At 39.8% G+C, this 24,856-nt stretch overlaps 1 protein-coding gene across 6 annotated transcripts in view; it reads left to right on the forward strand.

The window, feature by feature from the left end:
- Positions 1-24,856, forward strand: part of XRRA1 (X-ray radiation resistance associated 1) — an 89,739-nt gene that overhangs the window by 23,884 nt on the left and 40,999 nt on the right. For 4 of the 6 annotated variants that reach the window (XM_060104929.1, XM_060104926.1, XM_060104928.1 and 1 more), the window contains 3 exons: positions 540-673; positions 15,033-15,161; positions 15,913-16,130. In XM_060104929.1, the coding sequence (XP_059960912.1) occupies positions 15,100-15,161; positions 15,913-16,130 (280 nt within the window). In that variant the 5' untranslated portion in view covers positions 540-673; positions 15,033-15,099. Of the gene's footprint in view, positions 1-539; positions 674-15,032; positions 15,162-15,912; positions 16,131-24,856 lie in introns of those variants that run through there. The other 2 variants (XM_060104930.1, XM_060104931.1) reach the window with 2 other exon arrangements.

Consider the following 24,856-nt stretch of genomic DNA (forward strand, 5'->3'; position numbering starts at 1 on the left):
TCAGCACATCCATGTACCAGTACCCTGTTCCTCAGGCTTATATCCAGTTTTCACAGTTACCTGGCTGACTGTGAGCAGTAACCTCAGAACAGTCTAGATAAAGCACTTAAAGTCAGAGGAGGGAGAGATTCCATCTGGCTGGGGAATTAAGAAAGGTTTTATAAGGAGGCAGCTTTTGAACTGGCCTTTTAGGGCTTGGATTCAGATACATGGAGAAAGGGCATTCCTGAGTGAAAAGCTCAAGCAAAGATCTCTACGTGGGGTGTGGCAAGGGATGGGGAGCAGTCACTTTGGCCAGCACCACGGGGTAAACAAAGGCTTGCAGTATGGGGGCTGAGGCTGGCAAATAGGTTGGACATAGTAAAATGACTCTAGTAGACCTTGAAAGTTAATCCTGAGAGTCAGGAGGGTTTTAACCTGTGGGCGATGGGCCCTCCTGGAAGGTTAAAAAAAAAAAAAAGCCAGCTCCCACCTCATGTATGAGCATCATTGTCACGAGTAGTGCTTCTGTTTCCCCATCTTATATCTTTGCGCCATAGTTCCTGGACCTTTCCTTCAACAGCCTGACTGCAGAGGCCATCTGTGATCTGGGGATTCTGCCACACCTCCGCGTCCTGCTCCTCACAGGCAATGGACTCACCTCCCTGCCACCCAATTTGGCTGTCGCAGAGCAGTAAGTTCTACATCCCGGAGTCTGTCCCATGTGTTTCCCTCCTGAGCCTTTGTCTGGGTACATGTGTCCAAAGAAATAGTCCAAAGCAGCTCAAAAGGTCTGTAAGGACAGGCTGTGAGTGCTCAAAGCAGGTAGAATGCCACCTACTGAAGCTCCCAGAAAAGGCACTGGTGGGAACAGAGCCCCAAAGGTTCGGGAGGCCTCAGCTGGGTGTCCCACACTCCTCTGTGCTCTTAGGAGAGACGCCGGTGTCTGGAGAGTCACTTTCCCTCCCTCTGATTGGTCACTGGTAAGTTGTGGCTATTGCTCTTGCCAGACTATTCCCCTTCAGGAACCCTCTAAATAAGATTTGCATATTCCCATTCTGCACATTTGCTGAGCCATGCCTTCTGGCCAGAATGTACTGGTCCTTCCTCGCTTAATAATAGCAATGAGTCTGTCATACAGAGTGAAGTAAGTCAGAAAAAGAAAAATACCGTATGCTAACACATATATATGGAATCTAAAAAAAAAAAAAAAAAAAGGTTCTGAAGAACCTAGGGGCAGGACAGGAATAAAGACACAGACATAGAGAATGGACTTGAGGACACGGGGAGGGGGAAGGGTAAACTGGGATGAAGAGAAAGAGTGGCATGGACATATATACCAAAATATAAAATACCAAATATAAAATAGATAGCTAGTGGGAAGCAGCCACATAGCACAGGGAGATCAGCTCAGTGCTTTGTGTCCACCTAGAGAGGTGGGGTAGGAAGGGTGGGAGGGAGATGCAATATTGAGGGGATATGGGGATGTATGTATATGCATAGCTGATTCACTTTGTTATTCAGCAGAAACTGACACAACATTGTAAAGCAATTATACTCCAGTAAAGATGTAAAAAAAAAAAAAAAGATATAAGGATGTAGTGTACAGCACAGAGAAAATAGCCAATATTGTATAATAACTTTATGTGGAGTATAATTTATAAAAATATCAAATCACTATGTTGTACACCTGAAACTAATACAATATTGTAACTATACTTCACTAAAAATTAAAATTAAAAAAAAATAATAACAATACATGTGTAATGCTCACTATATGTCAGACAACACTCTTCTGTCACATTAAACATATATTAACTCATTTAATCCTCACAACCCTATGAGGTAAGTGCCCTATTTTTATCCCCATTTTATAGATGAGGAAATTGAGGTACAGATAGGTTACATAACTCAACCAGAGTTACAAAGCTAATAAGTGGCAGAGCCAGAATCTGAACCAAGTCCGTCTGACTCCAGAGACCCTGGTTACAACCATTACATTCTCTTCTTTATGTAGATTCTGTACATATTCCGAGGGCTATCTCGGACCATCTTCTTTTCCCTATGAGAAGCCTTCCCATATTAACCATTTGTAAGTGTACAGTTCAGTGACATTAAGTACATTCACATTGTTGTGCAACCATCACCATCATCCTGCTCCAAAACTCTGTTCGTCTTGCAAAAATTCCATCAACTTTGACTGATGGATATGACCCTTTTAAGAAGAACACCAGAGAAGCAAGAAGAACTACAGTCCTGCATCCTGTGGAACAAAAACCACATTCACAGAAAGATAGACAAGATGAAAAGGCAGAGGGCTATGTACCAGATGAAGGAACAAGATAAAACCCCAGAAAAACAACTAAATGAAGTGGAGATAGGCAACCTTCCAGAAAAAGAATTCAGAATAATGATAGGGAAGATGATCCAGGACCTTGGAAAATGAATGGAAGTGAAGATTGAGAAGATGCAAGAAATGTTTAACAAAGACCTAGAAGAACTAAAGAACAAACACAGATGAACAATACAATAACTGAAATGAAAACTACACTAGAAGGAATCAATAGCAGAATAACTGAGGCAGAAGAACGGATAAGTGACCTGGAAGACAGAAAGGTGGAATTCACTGCTGCGGAACAGAATAAAGAAAAAACAATGAAAAGAAATGAAGACAGCCTAAGAGACCTCTGGGACAACATTAAACGAACCAACATTCGCATTATAGGGGTCCCAGAAGGAGAAAGAGAAAGGACCCAAGAAAATATTTGAAGATATTATAGTCAAAAACTTCCCTAACATGGGAAAGGAAAAAGCCACCCAAGTCCAGGAAGCGCAGCGAGTTCCATACAGGATAAACCCAAGGAGAAACACACTGAGACACATAGTAATCAAATTGGCAAAAATTAAAGGCAAAGAAAAATTATTGAAAGCAGCAAGGGAAAAATGGCAAATAACATACAAGGGAACTCCCATAAAGTTAACAGCTGATTTTTCAGCAGAAACTCTACAGGCTACAAGGGAGTGGCATGATATACTTAAAGTGATGAAAGGGAAGAACCTACAACCAAGATTACTCAGCAAGGATCTCATTCAGATTCGATGGAGAAATCAAAAGCTTTACAGACAAGCAAAAGCTAAGAGAATTCAGCACCACCAAACCAGCTCTACAACAAATGCTACAGGAACTTCTCTAAGTGGGAAACACAAGAGAAGAAAAGGACCTACAAAAACAAACCCAGAACAATTAAGAAAATGGTCACAAGAATATACATATCGATAATTACCTTACACGTGAATGGATTAAATGCTCCAACCAAAAGACACAGGCTTGCTGAATGGATACAAAAACAAGACCCATATATATGCTGTCTACAAAAGACCCACTTCAGACCTAGGGACACATACAAACTGAAAGTGGGGGGATGGAAAAAGATATTCCATGCAAATGGAAATCAAAAGAAAGCTGGAGTAGCAATACTCATATCAGATAAAATAGACTTTAAAATAATGAATATTACAAGAGACAAGGAAGGACACTACATAATGATCAAGGGATCAATCCAAGAAGAAGATATAACAATTATAAATATATATGCACCCAACATAGGAACACCTCAATACATAAGGCAACTGCTGACAGCTATAAAAGAGGAAATCAACAGTAACACAGTAGTAGTAGGGGACTTTAACACCTCACTTACACCAATGGACAGATCATCCAAAATGAAAATAAATAAGGAAACACAAGCTTTAAATGACACAATAGACCAGATAGATTTAATTGATATTTATAGGACATTCCATCCAAAAACAGCAGATTACACTTTCTTCTCAAGTGTGCACAGAACATTCTCCAGGATAGATCACATCTTGGGTCACAAATCAAGCCTCAGTAAATTTAAGAAAACTGAAATCATACCAAGCATCTTTTCTGACCACAATGCTATGAGATTAGAAATGAATTACAAGGGAAAAAAAAAACGTAAAAAGCACAAACACATAGAGGCTAAACAGTACGTTACTAAATAACCAAGAGATCACTGAAGAAATCAAAGAGGAAATCAAAAAATACCTAGAGACAAATGACAATGAAAACACAATGATCCAAAACCTATGGGATGCAGCAAAAGCAATTCTAAGAGGGACGTTTATAGCTATACAACCCTACCTCAAGAAACAAGAAAAATCTCAAACAAACAATCTAACCTTACACCTAAAGGAACTAGTGAAAGAAGAACAAACAAAACCCAAAGTTAGCAGAAGGAAAGAAATCATAAAGATCAGAGCAGAAATAAATGAAGTAGAAAAAAAGAAAACAATAGCAAAGATCAATAAAACTAAAAGCTTGTTCTTTGAGAAGATAAACAAAATTGATTAACCATTAGCCAGACTCATCAAGAAAAAAAGGGAGAGGACTCAAATCAATAAAATTAGAAATGAAAGAGGAGAAGTTACAACAGACACTGCAGAAATACAAAGCATCCTAAGAGACTACTACAAGCAACTCTATGCCCACAAAATGGACAACCTGAAGAAATGGACAAATTCTTAGAAAGGTATAACCTTCCGAGACTGAACCAGGAAGAGATAGAAAATATGAACAGAGCATTCACAAGTAATGAAATTGAAACTGTGATTAAAAATCTTCCAACAAACAAAAGTCCAGGACCAGATGGCTTCACAGGTGAATTCTATCAAACATTTAGAGAAGAGCTAACACCCATCCTTCTCAAACTCTTCCAAGAAATTACAGAGGAAGGAACAATCCCAGCCTCATTCTATGAGGCCACTATCACCCTGATACCAAAACCAGACAAAAAGACTGCAAAAATAGAAAATTACAGACCAATAACCCTGATGAATATAGATGCAAAAATCCTCAACAAAATACTAGCAAACAGAATCCAACAACACATTAAAAGGATCATACACCATGATCAAGTGGGATTTATCCCAGGGATGCAAGGATTCTTCAATATATGAAAATCAATCAATGTGATACACCATATTAACAAATTGAAGAATAAAAACCATATGATCATCTCAATAGTTGCAGAAAAAGCATTTGACAAAATTCAACACTCTCCAGAAAGTGGGCATTGAGGGATAAAAACTCTCCAGAAAGTGGGCATAGAGGGAACCTACCTCAACCTAATAAAGGTCATATATGACAAACCCACAGCAAACATCATTCTCAGTGGTGAAAAACTGAAAGCATTTCCTCTAAGATGAGGAACAAGACAAGGATGTCCACTCCCACCACTATTATTCAACATAGTTTTGGAAGTCCTAGCCACGGCAATCAAAGAAAAAGAAATAAAAGGAATACAAATTGGAAAAGAAGAAGTAAAACTCTCACTGTTTGCAAATGACATGATACTATACATAGAGAATCCTAAAGATGCTGCCAGAAAACTGCTAGAGCTAATCAATGAATTTGTTAAAGTTGCAGGATACAAAATTAATGCACAGAAATCTCTTGCATTCCTATATACTAATGATGAACAATCTGAAAGAGATATTAAGGAAACACTCCAATTTACCATTGCAACAAAAAGAATAAAATAGCTAGGAATAAACCTACCTAGGGAGACAAAAGACCTGTATTCAGAAAACTATAAGACACTGATGAAAGAAATTAAAGATGATAAAATAAAAAAGAACGCCAGATAAGTCCCTGGATTCCAAACATATTCCTTTTTGCCTTCAGGGTGTAGCAGCAGTCATACCTATTGTTGATAATATCATTCACCTAGCCAATATAATAAACCCCTGTTTTCCCGCCTGTTGATTCAGTGGAATGAGGAGCCCAAGTGGCCAGTAGTGAACTTAATTTCCAGTTAAGTGGAACTATTCTTGTGTCCCCTGTAAAAGTGTTCCTCCCTAGGAAACTAAGACCTCTAACTCAAGAGTTCAAAGCTGCAGGAGTTATAAACTGCAAGTGGATTGTTGTGTATAATTATAAGAGGAGCTGCTTTCATTTTCATTCATTCATTCCTAGGCCCTTGTGCTCTGGTTGTGAGAAAAACAGCATCAATCTTGGTTGCTAGTTTGTGTGACACTCCATCCTGTAACTCCGCACCCCAACCTCACAGTGGATAGTTTGCTAGCTAGTGCAATAAATAAGTTGTCAAAAGACTATCTTGACATTCTATTAGGTCAGCTACTTCTGCGTGATGGAGTATATGGTAAAAAATTAAACTCCATGTCTGTAAGCCCATTATTGTACTTCTTTGCCATGAAATGTGTTCCATGGTTAGAAGCAATGTTATGTGCGCTACCAGAATAATGAATAAGACATTCTCAAAGTCCACAGATTGTGATGCTGGCAGAACATTGTGGTCAGGGATGGAAAATCCATATCTCAAATACATATTTATTTCAGTAAGAAAAAAAATCACTGCCCCTTTTATGAAGGCAGGTGTGCACTGTAGTCATCCTCCTACTGGGTGACTGGCTAATCCTCCCAGAAATGGTGCCATGTTAGGGGCTCAGCATTGGCCTCTGTGGGTGCTCGGCAGGGGTGGTAGGCAGATGTGCTTTGTTGAGGGGGAGTGTGTAGCCTCCTTCCCTGCTGCCAAGGCCATTTTGCAAGCACCAGGGTATCCAACTGACATTCGTGGAATGGGTCATCTCGTCCACCTGATCACTGAGAGTCTCCTCTGCAGTGGAAGTCTTTGGGAGCATTCACATGGGATAGAGATAGTCCTTACACATCCTTTTCATCCTGAGAGGTCTGTTCACATGATTTCCCCTCAGACCTCCCTGTCAGCAGTTTTACATTATTTTTTCCAAACTTTGACTCTTCAGCTAAACCACTGCCCATGAATCAGCATAGACCTGTACTTCTGGCTGTCTCACCAACCAAGGAAAATGAACAATCAGATATGTTGCTCTAGGTTTTACATATTGGGAGGATTTCTCCTCCCCTGTCTTTCAGAGCCACCTTTGTATGGAGTTATAATCCTGCAACAGTCTGGTTTTGGTTAGTATCAGCATATCATGCAAAATCATTTGTAAACCTAGCTGCAGATTTTTCTCCTACACCCAATGGTCATAGGATGTTTGTTATGGGTTGATGGAGCAGTAACAGTACAGCAGGAGTAGGTATCACAGGAATCTAAGCAATATTAGTTCATGCAACTTTTCCAGGTTTGCTTGAGCCTGACCTCCAATGTTGCTTTCATTTGATGAGGGAGTTCTGCACATTCAGTTCATGTTGAACAGCTCAGGAGGCATGGTCACCTTGGTGTCCCATGATCAGGTGTTCAGTCTCTACCAACATGCAGTAGTAAGCCAGAAACTGTTTTTCATAAGGAAAATAGTTGTCTGCAGAATAGAGCATAACTTTGCTCAAAAATGTTTCTGTAACTGGTGCCTTTAAAAGGCTCTATTCATAGAATGAGCAACCATTGAGGGGGAAAATTACCACTATTAATTATTTTGGGATAACAGGTGAAAACTCAGACTGTCCTTGAAAACCAGGATGTATGTTAACCCTATCTATGCAGCCTTAGACATTTACAGCACAGCTGGACCTACCGAGTAATAACACCCAGCGCCCTTGGCCAAAGACATAATGCCCAAAGAACAGCTTGCATGGCAGTTGGACTTGTTGCAGAGCCTTGCCTTGCTCTGGATCCCACACAAAACTGGCAGCCTCAGTAAATGGATCAGAATAGCACAAATGTTTTATGTATAGCTGCCCAAATCAAAAAAGGCCAACAAAGCTTTGTGCCTTTTTCTTAGTAGCAGGTGGTGAAAGGTGTCTTTCATATTGGAGGTATATTCCAACATGCTCCAGATACCTGGACATCAAGGAAATTAATCAAGGTATCAGTTCCTTGAATTTTTACAAGGTTTACCTCCATCCTGTGGCACACTCCATACTGAGGCTTCTGAGGTATTTGAATTTCCTGCCCATCAGCTCCAATCAACATGGTGTTCTGTGGAATACCAAAATAATCAAGATCCCTGTGCAATAGATTATAATAGGGCTAAAGAGTTGATTTAGCCCCCAGAGAAGAGAACAAAGGTGTACTGCTGTCCATGTCAGGCGAAAGCATACGGCTTCTGGTAGTTCTTGTTCATTGATAAAGAGAAAGAAACATCTGGCATGTCCTTAGCTGTATCACAAGTGCTAGGGGCTGTGTTGATGTGCTACAGTAAGAAGAGTCTACATATGGAACAGCAGCTGAAATTGGAATCACCACTTGATTGAGTTGATAGTAATCTACAGTAATTACTCAAGACCCGTCTTCTGCACAAGCCAAATAAACAAGTTAAACAGGGATGTCATAGGACTCATTATCCTTATACCTTTCCAGTGTTTAGTGTTTGCAGTAATCTCTGCAATTACCTCAGGGTTGTGGAATTATTTTTGGTTTACTGTTTTGGAAGCAAAATTCCTAGAGCTTCAATTTGGCCCCTCCTGTTATAATAGCTCTCGCTTTTTTGGTCAGTTAAAAAAATGTGGTTATTCTGTCAGTTGCTTAGTATGTCTATTTATACCTTCAGGAACTGGGGATATAACCACATGGTAGGTTTGTGACTTCACTGGGTCCATTCACAGGCTAAATTTCCATTCTCCCATCAGATCTTCACAATCGCCCACTTTGCATGGTGGGCCACCCATGCCTTTCATATCCCCAGACATTAACACCAATTTGTAGATATTTTCTAGTAACTAGTAATCCTTGAAAGCATTGTTCATTAGAGCTTTCTGTAATGTTGGAAATGTTCTATATCTGCATTGTCCAGTATGGTAGCCACTAGTCATTATGAGCACTTGAAATGTGGTTAGTATGACTGAGGAGCTGAATATTTCATTTTATTAAGTTTAATTAGTTTTAATTTAAATGTAAATAGTCAGGAACTGAATGAGAGACCATGACTCTCCCTTCGGGCAACTCAAATCACTTTTTTTTTCTCACCAGATCTAGAGTTTTTGGTTATACAGATCACCAATAATTCCAAATTGTCTTAATTCATTTACAGAAATTGAAGTTGTTTGAAGCTAGTCTTCAGTCCCTGCAAGGAACACACTGTTGCTAGTTCACACTTCCTCCTAGGATTTAGTCCTCCAATGCCCTAGCTTAAAACAGGGGCAGTTGATTAGGGCTCCCTTTCTGTGGCACACCCTGGACTCCAATTTTTGGCCTCCTGGGCTAACACGGTTGTCAGAATCTCTGCTCAGCTTCTTAGCCTCTCACCCACTTCTGTAGTTAGCAGGGAGCCGTAGGGGAAAAGTGGCCCCAAATGGTACATGAATCCCTTTGGGTTTCCTCCTTCTTCTAAATCTTGGTCCCCCAACTTTTCACAGCTTGTCAGTTCCCAGATGTCTTAAAGAAGATTATTTTTAATGTATATGTTTTGTCTGGGTTTTAGAGTTTATACTTAGGGGAGAGTTGCCTCATGTTATTTAGTCTGCAGGACCCAAAGCCTTTCCATTTATTTTGGCCAGGTGCCTAGGTGCCTGGTATGGAACCATTTTAAACTAAACTAAACTAGTTGGATATTTTAGGAAACACTCTGACAATCCAAATTTGGGCTAGAGTTTTCAAGAGGACCAGCCTGCCCTCACCCCTCCCCTTCTCTGTTCACTCCAAGGCAGTTTTCCCCTGGTTGTGGGATGAGGGGAATGGGTTTAGTTCTGGTTCACTCTCTCCTGAAGGTACCTCTCTTTAGGATCCCAGATTCATGTGGGGGGTCTCCAGTTACATGCCTTCCTTTGTATAAGATCAGCAAATATCCTTAAGGCAAAAGTGGCTTCTTGTGCTCAGTTTCTGTCTCTGGAGTTTTAGATTTGGGCACACTACTTCCTTACTGTCTTTGCATCTCTTACATGGTTTTATTTATTTATTTTTAAAATTTTTATTGGCGTATAGTTGATTTACAATGTTGTATTAGTTTCAGGTGTACAGCAAAGTGAATCAGTTATATGTATACACATACCCACTCTTTTTTAGATTCTTTTCCCATATAGGTCATTACAGAGTATTGAGTAGAGTTCCCTGTGCTATACAGTAGGTCCTCATTAGTTATCTATTTTGCATATAGTAGTGTGTATATGTCAAGCCCAATCTCCCAATTTATCCCTCCCCGCTCCTTTCCCCCTTGGTAACCATAAGGTTTTTTTCTCCATCTGTGACTGTTTCTGTTTTGTAAATAAGTTTATTTGTACTCTTTTTTTAGATTCCACGTATAAGTGATATCATATGATATTTGTCTTTCTCTGACGTACTTCACTCAGTATGGCAATCTCTAGGTCCATCCATGTTGCTGCAAATGGCATTATTTTGTTCTTTTCTATAGCTGAGTAATATTCCATTGTATATATGTACCACATCTTCTTTATCCATTTATCTGTTGATGGATATTTAGGTTTCTTCCATGTCCTGGCTGTTGTAAGTAGTGCTGCAATGAACATTGGGGTGCATGTATCTTTCCAAAGTATGGTTTGTCTCTGGATATAAGCCCAAGAGCAGGATTACTGGATCATATGGTAGCTCTAAATGATGGGTCTTTTTTCTTTTTATACTTTATTCATCATTCTAGTTGTTTTCAAGTGGAAAGTCTTATTACATAAAGTAAGGCAAGTCTCCACTACTCTGCACTTCCTAGTTCTTTACATATAAGAAAAGGAGAATAAATGTACTCCTGCTTACATCAGAGTATCAACTGAAATAATTATGCTTTGAAAGTGATGAGACTCCAGACAACTACTGTTGTCATTTCCTTGCACATCTGTCCACACTCAGTATGCTCTATGGATTCCCCTTTTCTGCCAATCTCTTAAATCTTGGTGGTCCCCCATTGTCCACTCTCAACCCACCGTTTTTCTTAATCTTTACAGTCTTTCTTAGTGGTCTCATCCCTTCCCAAGTCTTAGTTATTTCTCTACTTCACTTCTGTCTTCTGAACTATACGCCCATGTATCCTGCTTATCATACCAAACTCATCAGACACATGCCCATGCCAACATCTCCTCCTCCTGCGTCCCTGTCCTCAGTGGTGGGCACTGCTCTTCATCTGCTGTGCAGTTGTGTAGGCAAGAAACACAGTCAGCAGCCTGAATTCTTTCCTTCCTCACCTTGCACATCCATTCAATCGCCAGATTCTGTGAATTGTACTTCCTGAATTTTTCTTAAACTTGCCCTTTTCTGTTATCCTCCTGTTTGGTTTCAGTCTCCAGTTTCTCACCTCCCAGTCCATCCTCCTCACCATCAGCCAGAGTGATGTTTCTAAAATGCACATCTGATTCTATCACCGCCCTGCTTAAAGTCCTTCAGCAGCTTCCCAACATTCTAAACTCCATTAACATTGATTACAAGGCTTTTCACGACTTGACTCTGCCTACTTCTCCATCCTCTTTTCTCCTTACTTTTTTCCATTTCACAACATACCTCATCTATTCTGAACTATTTATATCTCCATTTCCGGGTAGATCACAGTGTGTCTGGGTGAGTTAGGGGAATCATATTTGACCTATTCCATTTTTAGATTGCTCTCTTACTTGTTTTGACTGACACCTGATACTTTGCCTCTCCCATTAGGCCTATTCCCTTTCCCCCTTGGACCTCAAGAGTCGGCTCTCAGGCTTGACCAGCACGGAGCAGAGGGGCATTGTGACCTCCTTTTTTCTCATCACTATATTCCTAATCCACTTGAAAGAGCACTAGCTTTTAGCAGCCACATCATTAAGTCCTTTCTTACACAAGCAAGCTGTTAAGCCATGTCCCCCTCATCCTGTGTTTGCATGGTGGGTTTTCTGTATCTTATCACAGAAGCTGAACTGAATTTGAACAGTGTTTGCTGAATTTCATCTTGTTTGCTATAGTCCTTGGTCTAGTCTGTTGAACAATAATTTTAGCCTAATCCAAAGTCTTACAATGTAAAGTAAAAGAAATCCTCTTCCATCATATAGATAGAGGGAGGAACTGACTAGGCCCAGAGATGCTTGACACCAAGTAGAAATCACATAGCAAGCAAAGCAGCAGCACCACCAGAACCAGAGCCCAGGTCTCCTGATCCCCACTCCTATGCTTTTTCTGATATGGGACACGAGTTCCCATTCCTGAATGGGAATCCAACCACTGGGGCATACGTCTACCTGCTAAAAAATTCCATTAAAGCTATCAGATTTTAGGGGCTTCCCTGGTGGCACAGTGGTTGAGAGTCCGCCTGCCGATGCAGGCGACATGGGTTCGTGCCCCGATCCAGGAAGATCCCACATGCCGCGGAGCGGCTGGGCCCGTGAGCCGTGGCCACTGAGCCTGCGCGTCCGGAGCCTGTGCTCCGCAACGGGAGAGGCCACAACAGTGAGAGGCCCACGTACGGCAAAAAAAAAAAAAAGCTATCAGATTTTAAATCGTATCAATTCCTTTTGCCAAGAGAAGGTATAATAAAAATAGCACTATGAACAGATGGAAACCTCGGTTTCTCCATTACTGACAGACGCCTGCCACTTCAAAAAGCTCTTCTCCCAAAACTGCCACAGGAAGGGCTCACTGGGGGAGTCTGATGCTTTCCTGTGAAGCTTTGCATCTTGTCTTCCTCACCTACCTATTGATGGCCCCCCTATTTTAACACATCTATTTTAGTGACAGAATGAAACTTCTCTATGTTATAATTAGAGTTGAACTTTAAAAAGGTTTGTTATGGGTCTTAAGAGGAATTTTTTGAAGGCTTATTTCTTAGCTGTTTCATATTCCACTGGAGTAAAATAAAGATTGGCCAGTTATTTATAAATCAACAGAGCTTCTGGGCACCGTCCTGTAGTTGCTTTCAGGTAGATTAAAACGTCAGTGTATGAAAGTTGATCCTTTCAGGAAGAGGAAAAGAGTCATCCATGACCCTGAAAAGTACCATGAACTAAAGGCTTCTTTCCTTCTCTATTGAGTTTCTCTGGTCTTTGGACTTCAAGCCTCTTCCCCCACACCTTGCCAGTGCTCTTTCGGAAACCATATCTGACCTGTGCCTTTTTTTTAGTCAGAACTATCATGGTTATAATCTACAGAAATCCGTCAACATTAGAGTGACAAAAAAGGAGGAATTTACTATAAGAACAACGGGGCATCTAACAGCCATGCCTTAGGGACATACTGAATGTAGGTCCTGAGCATTGTGGAACAGCCCAGAAATTCTGTCTCTCAGCTTTCACATATGCTCGTCTCTGTGACTCTCTCCATTTGTCTTTACAGGTGAGCACCTGTCTCTCTCTGGGCCCCATGATGGGCCAGACATGACCGGCCAGAGCTCCTATAAATATTACAGCTCCAGCCACAAAGCAATGATTTTTCTCCTGTTCCTCTCCCTCTCTCGCAGTTCTTAAGAACATGGCAAATTCCCTCTCCATTCTTTTTTTTTTTTTCGGCCACGCCATGCAGCTTATGGGATTTTAGTTTCCCAACCAGAGATCAAACCCGGGGCCTCAGCAGTGAGAGCATGGAGTCTTAACCCTTAACCGCTGGACTGCCAGGGAATTCCCTCCCTCTCCGTTCTTCATGGTTTAGCTTAAACACTGCCTTCCTTGAGTCCTCCCTACCGGGGTGGGTGACTCCCATCACGCTTCATGCCTGCCTCTGCTGTAGCATTTGTCTCACTGTGTGCTGTGCATCCATCTCCTCCACGAGACTCTAATAAGCACCTTGAAAGGGGGATGTGTTCTTTTTCTCTTTGTATTCCCAGTCCCTGGCTCCACAAATATGTGTTGAAGAAATTCATGAGTGTGAATGAATGAATGAATGAATGACTACACGGCTGGCTATATGCTGTCTTGAAATTCATCTTTGAAATATTCCTGCCTTTAGGTGTACTCTTACAGTCCTTTTGGACTTTTGAACTCATTGCCTACCTTTGTCAAGTTCTCTCCAGCCCAGCCAACAGCTACCCTTCCACTTCCCCACCCTTTAATCCACAGAGAGCTTGAAGATGTGATGTGAGAGGCAGGTGCTGCTGTGGGAAGGGCCTGGGGTTTGGAGTCGAGTTTGCGCTCTACCACTTTCTGGCTGTGAGATTTTGGGCAAGGGACTCTGAGTTTGAATTTCTTCATCTGAAAAGGAGATGGATAACACCAGTCTTTCTCAGTGCTATTCTAACATGACATGTATAAAACAGCTAACAATTCCAGGAATGCAGTAGGCTCAGAAGAAAGGCTGCTTTCCTGTCCTCTTACTGAAGGCATGTCTGTGATTTACGTATGTGTATGTGTTTTGTGACTGGATATCCCTGTGTGTTTGTTTTCGTGTATACAGAGGATGGAGTTGGAGGGAGGAATGAAAACATGATGTGAGTCATCTGCCTTTCGTGTGCTTAAAAGTAAATACCTAGGCCTCATCCACCTGGGGACACAAATGAGGTCACATCATTGATGGTAGTACCACCATCAGTGATGCCACCACTTCCTGCCCCACCTATGTGATTCAGGACCTCAGCCTGTTAAATCCCACTCTCAGGTGTTTCTGGGAATCCTCAGAGAGTTTGAATTTAAGAAAAGACTTCCCAATTCCATACTGACGTGTGCACTTCACCAAGTCACTTTAGAGGAGAGCCTCGCTGTGGCTAGGGATGGTGCCCTTCATCTATCCTACCTTACCCCACTTAATCTCTGCCAAGGGCACTGTCTCCTGGTACTTCCATGGCTACCACTTCTTGGGGTGACACAGCATACTTGGGAGTCTGCCCTGACCCAAAATTGTGTAGTGTTGTTCCTACAGAATGCTTCTCATAACTCTGTCACCCTGGTGTTTTCCATGAACATTACTAGTGCCCCTCCATCCTGCTGCAAACTGGTCTCACTGAGTCCATCAGTGAATATATACAACCTTTCTCCATACAAAAGATTGTATGTGTGAGTGGGGTTTGGGGAAGGGGGTCAGTTGAAGAGGGAATTACACCTTTTGGTCCCTCACTGCGGAGACCACTCTTGGGCACTAGAGAAGTTCCCAAGCTGGTTAGGCCTCTTGATTGATTTCCTGTCCTCCATTTCTTCCTGGGAATGGTAGAGCTTGTCCCCTGCCCTTGTTCATTACCCAAGGTCTTTGCGCCCACAGGGAGGCATATGTAACATCGCCGACCAGCAAGAGGTACATCCTGAGGTTCCCGGCGCTAGAGACACTGATGCTGGATGACAACAAACTCTCCAACCCCAGTTGCTTTGCCAGCCTGGCCGGGCTCAGGAGGTAAAGCTACAAGCCTCTCTCTGCAGGGCCCTCTATTACCCCCAGCCTTGCTCACACCTTGAGTGCTGGTCTGGAAGCCAAAATGCCTGGGTTTAAATCCCAGCTCCATCACTTATCTCTGCTGTGTGGCCATGGGTAAGTCATCTCCCCGCTGAGCTTAGCTCAAGCCAAAAAGTGAGGCATCAGTAAAGATATTTCTGATCACGTGACTAGATTAGAAGCAGTCAAGAGAAGGGGTAGGAGGAGATATGGGATCCTGACCCTAAGAGAGGAGCCAAAAAAAAAAAAGAATCAGAATCAGAAAGGTAAGTTAAACTCTGAGCTCTACCTGTAGTTGGCCCTCTGTATCTGGGTTTTGCGTCCACAGATTCAACCAACATAGAACCCACAGATATGGAGGGCTGACTATATTTGGTTAAAGTAATGAAATGCTGGCATTTAAATGGTTAAGCTTTAGATCCCTGGAAAATTTACTTTGGATTCAAATACCATTTACTGAACACTACTTTGTGACAGCATTTACATATTGTCTCATTTAATTTTCACAAGACCCTTGAAAGGTTAATAAATACTATCCCCATTTTAGAGATAGGGACATTGAGGCCCAGAGAGGGTAAGTCACTGGCTCAAGGTCACCCAAGAGGAGTAACTGTCGAAGCCTGATTCCATGTTCTTTCCCTAAAGTTGTTTGGTAAATGTCCCTGAGGTATCATTACTGCTGTGATTCTGTATTCACTTTCCTTAATTGAAGACTGAAGAAGTTAAGCCTGGACCAAAACAAGATTTTCCGGATCCCGTACCTACAGCAGGTTCAGCTCCGAGATGGGTCTGGAGAATGGGTTGGAGGCAGGGGGAGTCCCAGGAAAGAGCCCCAATCCATGCTGCAGCCCAAGTCGTGGATATTTGAGGCCTTGGATGACCAACCGGATTATACTGTACTGCCCATGAAAAAGGATGTTGACCAGACAGGTTAGTGATACCATTTGTTGCAGATGCTAGTCCCATGGTGTGATAAGCTTCCAAGAGTTTATTCTGAGAGTCTGCGGCTCCCTGGGGGAGCTGCTGCTTTTCAACTGCTGAGCCAGGGGAGATCGCAGTCCTACATGAACTATTTCTATAACTTCCTAACTGGTTCTGTCAGTCAAGATGCTTTTACAACCCAGTTACAATTGGATTTTTTCCTTTTTATCTCAAATAATGAGAAACTGAGAAGTAAGGCTTTCCAGAGATGGTTAATTCTGGGGTGCATTGATATTCTCAAGGGGCTCAGGCTCTTTCCATCCTCTCCTCTCCATCCTTGGCCTGCTTGCTTGTCCTTCTTGCTTGTTCTTTCAGGCTGGTTCCCATTGAGGTCTCAAGGTTGCTACCACAGTCCCAAGAATCACATCCAGATGGCAACATTTGGAGGCAGAAAATGAAAGAAACGTTACCTTTATTATAAACCAAAATCCCTTTAATGCATGAGTGTATTTGTGGATTACATATTCTGCTCCACTGATCTAATTCTCTATTGCTGTGCCAATACCACACTGTTTTTCCTTAACATTTATTTTAAATTGAGGAATAATTTACATAGAGTAAAATACAGAAATCTTGTGCAGAGCTTGAGTTTTTACATATATATACTCTTTTAACTATCACCCATATTACAATATAGAACGTTTTCAACATCCCATGTGGTAACCTCCCAATCAGTATCTCTAAGAATAACCACTGTTCTGACTTCTGTCAACACAGATGAGTTTTGCCTGATTTGAAATTCATGTATCACTCAACCTTAAATCCGTGGGATTCATTCATGTTGTTGCCTATGTCAGTGGTTCACTCTTTTTTTCTCTCTTATTTATTCCATTTATACCACAATTTATTTACACTTTTTGCTGTTGATAGACATTTTGCTTATTTCTATTTGGGAGCTATTATGGATAAAGCTGCTGTGAACATTTTTTTTACACATCTTTTGGTGGACATAAGCACTTGCTTCTGTTGGGTATATACCCAGGAGTGGAATTGCTGAGCCTCAGAGTGTAAAAGTTTGTTTAGCATTAGTGGATACTGCCAAATACTTTTCCAATGGGGTTGTAGCAATTTTCAATCCCATATTAATGTAAGAGATTTCCAGTTATTCCATATCCTCACAAATACTTGGTACCATCAGTCTTTTTCATTTTACTGGTTTTGGTAGATAGGTAGTGATATCTCATTGTGGTTTCGATTTGCATTTCTCAAGTGACTAATGATGTTGAGTATCTTTTTATATGTTTATTGGTCACTTTGATATCCTCTTTTGGACATGCTTATTCGCCTGTTGCCTGTATTTAAATTGGGTTGTGTATCCTTTTTGTTGTTGTTGTTGATTTGAGTCCTTTATGTATCTTGGATACAAGTTCCTGGTAGATCCATATATCACAAAAATCTTTTCTCAGTCTGTGGCTTGCTTTTTCATATTACTGGTGAATTTTGGTGAACAGAAGTTCTTAATTTTAATGAAATCCAATTCATCAATCTTTATAGTTAGTGCTTTCTATTTCCTGATCAAGACTTCTTTACATGCCTCAAGCCATGAAGATATTTTTCTGTATTTCCTTCTAGAAGCTTGATTATTTTAGTTTTTACATTTGGTCTATGATCTATCTAGAATTAATTTTTGTATATAGTGTGAGGTAGAGTCAAAGTTAACTCTTTTATATGGATATCTGATTGACCCAGCACCATTTGTTGAAAAGACTATATCATTTTCCCCACTGAGTTGTTGGGGAGGCATTGTGGTAAGGCAGGTGACAGTGTATGTATCTAAACAACTGTAGCTTTGTAACAAGTTTTGACAACTGATGGTGAAATTCTACAGCTGTGATGTTCTTCTTCAAAATTGCTACAGGTATTGTAAGACCTTTGCATACAAACTATGCAAATTCTATGCAAATTTTAGAATCAGCTTATCAACTTCCAAACAAAATCCTGCTGGGATTTTGATTGGAATTGCATTGAACCTACAGACCAATTTGGAGAGAATTGCCTCATTAAAATAATATATCCTACCATTTTTTAGATCTTTTAAAATTCTCAACAATGCTTTGTAGGCTTCAATGGCAAGGTTATGCATATCTTTCATTAGATTTATTCCTAGGTATTTGGTCTTCTTTATGCTATCATCAGTGGTATTGCTTTTTTATATTTCATTTCCAATATTGAACATGTATCCAGTAACCTTTCTAAATTCACTTAGCACTTTTAGTCATTTGCATGTTCTTTCGGATTACCTATGTTCACGATCGTGACGTTTACAGATAATGACCATTTCATTTATTCTCTACCAATCTTATGCCTCTTATGCCTTTTTATTTCTTTATTTCACTGGCTAAGACTTCTAGTATGATGTTGAGAGAAGTGGTGATAGTGAACATCCTTGTGTTGTTCCCAACCTCAGGGGGAAACTGTTCACTATTTCAAAATTATGAGTTAGCTGTAGATATTTTTGTAAATGCCTTTTATCAGATTAAAGAAATTTCTTTGTTTTCCTAGTTTGCTGACGGTTTTTATTATGCATGGGTATTGAATTTTGTCAAATGCTTTTTCTGCATCTATTGAGACAATCGTGATTTTTCTTTAATCTATTAATATGGTTCATTACATTGATTTTTTTAAAGTTCAGTTAATATCTGTCACCATACCTAGTTACAAAAAAATTTTTTTCATGTAATGAGAACTTTAAAGATCCACTCTCCTAGCTACTTTCAAATACACAATACAGTATTGTTAGCTATAGTCACCACGCTTTATTCATTACATTCCCATATATAACTGGGAATTTGTACCTTTTCACCCCCTTCACCCATTTCGCCCACCCCCCCATCCCCTGCCTCAGGCAGCCACCAGTCTGTTCTTTATATCCATGAGCTCAGTCTTTTTGTTTTGGTTTGGGTTGGTTTTTCTTTAGATTCCACATTTAAGGGAGATCATATGGTATTTATCTTTTTCTGTCTGGCTTATTTCACTTTACATAATGCCTTCAGGGCCTAACCATGTTGTTGCAAATGGCAAGGTATCATTCTTTTTTACGGCTGAATAATTTACATATGTGTGTGTGTGTACATATATATAAAATCACATTTTCCTTATCCATTCGTCCATGGATGGACATTTAGGTTGTTTCTGTGTCTTGGCTATTGTAAATGATGCTGCAATGAACATAAGGGTGCATTTTATTTTCTTTGGGTAAATACCCAGAAGTGGAACTTCTGGATCATATTGTAGTTCTGTTTTCAGTTTTTTTGATGAACCTCCATACTGTTTTCCATAATAGCTGCACCAATTTACATTCCCACCAACAGTGCACAACAGTTCCCTTTTCTCCACATCCTCGCCAACCCTTGTTATTTCTTTTCCTTTTGATAACAGCCATTCTAACAGGTGTGAGGTAATATCTCATTGTGGTTTTGATTTGCTTCTCCTTGATGATTAGTGATGTTGAGCATATTGTCATGTACCTGTAGGCCATTTGCATGTCTTCTTTGGAAAGATGTCTATTCATATCCTCTTGATTCTTTGTTTTTTTGCTATTGAGTTTTCTGAGTTGTTTTTTTTTAAAGGGACACAGCACATTTTATTTTATTTATTTATTTATTTATTTATTTTGTGATACGTGGGCCTCTCACTGTTGTGGCCTCTCCTGTTGTGGAGCACGGGCTCCGGCCGCTCAGGCTCAGCGGCCATGGCTCACGAGCCTAGCCGCTCCGCAGCATGTGGGATCCTCCTGGACCAGGGCACAAACCCGTGTCCCCTGCATTGGCAGGCGGACTCTCAACCACTGCGCCAACAGGGAGGCCCCTCTGAGTTTTTTAAAAATATATTTGGATAGTAACCCCTTGTCCAGATATAGAATTTTAAAATATGTTCTCCCATTCAGTAGGTTGTCTTTTCATTTTGTTGATGGTTCCCTTTGCTGTGCAAAAGCTTTTTAGTTTGATATAATCCCACCTGTTTATTTTATATCAATTTTTGAATGTTGAACCAGACTTGCATTCCCAGGATAAACCCCACTTGGTCATGATTTAACTTGCTGATTGATATTTTGTCAAGGATTTTGAAATCTATGTTCAGGAGATATGTGGGTATATTAGTTTCTTTTGTTATAATGTTCTCGTCAGGATTTACAGTCAAAGTTATGTTTGCCTCATAAAATGTGTTTGGAGAAATATTCACTGTTTTTCTGTTGCTTGGGAAAGTTTGTATAAGATTGAGATTATATCTTCCTTAAATTTTGGAAGAATTCACCATGAAGCCATCTGAGCCTGGGCTTTCCTTTGTGGGAAGAGGTTGGATTTATTAAAATTCAGAAGCTTGGAAGAGAAGCCCTTTAGAGCTTGGCTGCTGGTGTCTCTGAGCTCAGAGGGGCCTCATGGAGCTGAGACCCCAAATCTCTGCAAGGAGGAGACTGACTGGCTGGTGCTGGTATCCCTGAAGCTGGTTTATAAAGGTTGGAAAACTGCAAACTGGATTCAGCTGCTGCTGGGGAGGGACTTGCTGAAGCTGGGATGAAGTGACATTACTCCAGCAACATTCATATCACGAGCAGTTGGGAAACCCATGGGAAGCAGACTGGTGGAAGCAAGCCTTTTCTTCTTCCAGCTTTGCAGTCTCCCCCTAGCCCCAACCCCTATTGTCAGAGTCTAACAGGAAGGCAGCTGGCAAAGCAGAAAAATGGTTTTCAGAACCCCAGCTCCATCATCTCAAAGCAGAATAGAGAAGGGTGGGTTTGAAATTAAAAAATAATAGCTTAATAATTGGCACAATTATGTTATTCAGATTTTCCCCAAGATTATTTTTGTGTCTACTTGGTTTGTTAACTTTGGAAACAGGTATATTAAAGTCTCTTACCACTATTGTGGGTTTGTCAGTGTCTCCTATGTTTCTGGCACTTTTTATTACTAAATTGGTTCAGTTCCATTATGAGGATCATGACTATTACCTAGTACATTGTATCTTTTAATCACTGTAAAATATTCCACCTTATCTTAATACTTTTGGCCTCAGCCTGGGCCTCCATTTTGTTTGATATGAACACTTATTTTGTAATATCTCAAAAACAATATAACCCTCCTATTTTCCCCAGTATGGGTCTTTTTCTTTTAATAGAAGAATTCAACTCACTCACATTGTGATTATTGATGTTTTGATTTATTTCTATCATCAGTAGTGTATATTTTCTTTTTTAAAACGTTTAATATATATTCTTTTTTTCCTTTTTTAAATTAAAATATAGTTGATTTACAATATTGTATTAGTTTGAGGTGTACATCAGAGTGATTCAGTTATACATATATATGTATATATCTATATTCTTTTTTCCCAATTCTTTTCCATTTTAGTTTATTACAAGATAGTGAAAATAGTTCCCTGCACTATACAGTAAATCCTTGTTGTTTATCTACTTTATATATAGTGGTATGCATCTGTTAATCCCATACTCCCAGTTATGCCTCTCCCTTCTTCCCCTTTGGTAACGATGAGTTTCTTTTCTATATCTTTGAGTCTGTTTGTTTTTTGTAAATAAGTTTATTTATACTATTTTTTAGGTTCCACATATAAGTGATATCATATATTTGTCTTTCTCTGTCTGACTTACTTCACTTAGTATAATCTGTAGGTCCGTGCATGTTGTTGCAAATGGCATTATTTCATTCTTTTATATGGCTGAGTAGTATTCTATTTGTGTGTATCACATCTTCTTTATCCATTCATCTGTTTATGGACACTTAGGTTGCTTCCATGTCATGGCTATTGTAAATAGTGCTGCTATGAACATTGAGGATGCATGTTTCACTTTGAATTAGAGTTTTCATCTTTTCTGGATATATGCCCAAGAGCGGGATTGCTGTATCATATGGTAACTCCATTTTTAGTTTTTTAAGGAACCTCCATACTGTTTTCCATACTGGCTGCACCAATTTACATTCCCACCAACAGTGTACAAGGGTTCCCTTTTCTCCATACCTGCTCCAGCATTTATTATTGGTAGACTTTTAGATGATGGCCCTTCTGATTGGTGTGAGGTGATACCTCATTGTAGTTTGGGGTTTTTTTTTTTTTTTTTTTTTTTTTTTTTTTTTGCGGTATGTGGGCCTCTCCCGTTGCGGAGCACAGGCTCCGGACGCGCAGGCCCAACGGCCATGGCTCACGGGCCCAGCCACTCCGCGCATGTGGGATCTTCCCAGACCGTGGCACGAACCCGTGTCCCCTGCATCGGCAGGCGGACTCTCAACCACTGCGCCATCAGGGAAGCCCACTCATTGTAGTTTTGATTTGCATTTCTCTAATAATTAGCAATGTTGAACATCTTTTCATGTGCCTGTTGGCCACCTGTATGTCTTCAATGGAGAATGTCTATTTACGTCTTCTGCCCATTTTTTTGATTGGGTTGTTTATTTTTTGTTATTGAATTGTATGAGCTGTTTGTATATTATTGATATTAACGCATTGTCAGTTGCATCATTTGCAAGTGTTTTCTCCCATTCTGTAGGTTGTCTTTTTGTTTTGTTTTATGGTTTCCTTTGCTGTGCAAAAGCTTGCAGTTTGATTAGGTCCCATTTGTTTATTTTTACTTTTATTTCTATTGCCTTGGAAGACTGACCTAAGAAAATGTTGACGATTTATGTCAGAGAATGTTTTGCCTATGTTCTCTTCTAGGAGTTTTATGGTGTCATGTCTTATATTTATGTCTTTAAGTCATTTTAAGTTTATTTTTGTGTAGAGTGTGAGGGAGTGTTCTAACTTCATTGCTTTACATGTGGCTGTCCAGCTTTCCCAACACCATTTGCCAAAGAGACTTTCTTTTCTCTATTGTATGTTCTTGCCTCCTTTGTCAAAGCTTAATTGACCATAGGTGTGTGGGTTTATTTCTGGGCTCTCTATTCTGTTCCATTGATTTATATGTCTGTTTTTGTGCCGATACCATGCTGTTTTGATTACTGTAGCTTTGTAGTATTGTCTGAAGTCTGGGAGCCTTATTCCTCCAACTTTGTTCTTTTTTCCTCAGGATTGCTGTGGCAACTTTGGGTCTTTTATGGTTCTATATAAATTTTAAGATTATTCTAGTTTTGTAAAATATGTTGGGTAATTTGATAAGGATCGCATTAAACTGTAGATTGCTTTGGATAGTATGGCCATTTTAACACCATTCATTCTTCCAATCCAAGAGCGTGGTATATCTTTCCATTTCTTTAAATCATCTTCATTTCCTTTATCTATGTTTTATAGTTCTCAGCATATAAGTCTTTCACCTACTTGGTCATGTTTATTCCTAAGTATTTTATTCTTTTTGATGTGATTTTAAAAGGGATCTTTTTTTACTTTCTGATATCTCATTGTTAGTGTAAAGAATTGCAACTGATTTCTGTATGTTAATCTTGTATCCTGCTACCTTGCTGAATTCATTTATCAGTTCTAGTAGTTTTTGTGTGGAGTCTTTAGGGTTTTCTATATATAGTATAATGTCATCTGCATATAATGACAATTTTACCTCTTCCCTTCCAGTTTATTTATTTATTTTAAATATTTATTTATTATTATTATTTTATTTTGGCTGTGCTGGGTCTTAGTTGTGGCACGTGGGATCTTTTTTTTTTTTTTTTTTTAGTTTCAGCATGCAGACTTCTTAGTTGCGGCATGCATGTGGGATCTAGTTCCCCGACCAGGGGTCACACCTGGGCCCCCTGCGTTGGGAGCGTGGAGTCTTACCCACTGGACCACCGGGGAAGTCCCTCCCTTTCCATTTAGATATTTTTTATTTCTTTTTCTTATCTCATTGCTGTGGTTAGGACTTACAATACTGTGTTGAATAGAAGTGGTGAGAGTGGGCATCCTTGTCTTGTTCCAGATTTTAGCTGTAAGGCTTCCAGCTTTTCACAGTTGAGTATTATGTTGGCTATAGGTTTGTCATAAATAGCTTTTATTAATTTGAGATACGTTCTCTCTATACCCACTTTTGGTGAGAGTTTTTATCATGAATGGATGCTGAATTTTATGAAATGCTTTTTCTGCATCTATTGAAATGACTGTGTGGTTATTGTCATTTCTTCTGTTGATGTGGTGTATCACATTGATTTGCGTATGTTGAACCATCCTTGAAACCCTGGGATGAATCCAACTTGATTGTGGTGTCCAGGATAAATCATATACTAGTGATTTTTTATGTGTTGTTGGATTCTGTTTGCTAATATTTTGTTGAGGATTTTTGCACCTGCATTCATCAGAGATATTGGCCTATAATTTTCTTTTTTGGTAGTGTCTTTGTCTGGTTTTGGTATAAGGATGATGGTGGCTTCATAGAATGACTTTGGGAGTGTTCCCTTTTCTTCAGTCTTTTGGAAGAGTTTGAGAAGGATAGGTATAAGTTCTTCTTTGTATCTTTGGTAGAATTCCCCAGTGAAGCCATCCAGTCCTAAACTTTTGTTTGCAGGGAGTTTTTGTTATTTTTTTTTAAATTACAGATTCTGTTTCACTTCTAGTGATCAGTCTGTTCAGATTGTTTCTTTTTGATTCAGTTTTGGTAGGCTGTATGTTTCTAGAAACTTGTCCATTTCTTTTAAGTTGTCCATTTTGTTGGCATATATGTGTTCATAATATCTTCTTATGAAATTCATATTTCTGTGGAATTGGTTGTTATTTCTGCTCTTTCATTTCTTATTTTGTTTATT

Source organism: Mesoplodon densirostris, chromosome 7 (genome assembly GCF_025265405.1).
Source record: "Mesoplodon densirostris isolate mMesDen1 chromosome 7, mMesDen1 primary haplotype, whole genome shotgun sequence".
NCBI classification, from domain to species: Eukaryota; Metazoa; Chordata; class Mammalia; order Artiodactyla; family Ziphiidae; genus Mesoplodon; species Mesoplodon densirostris.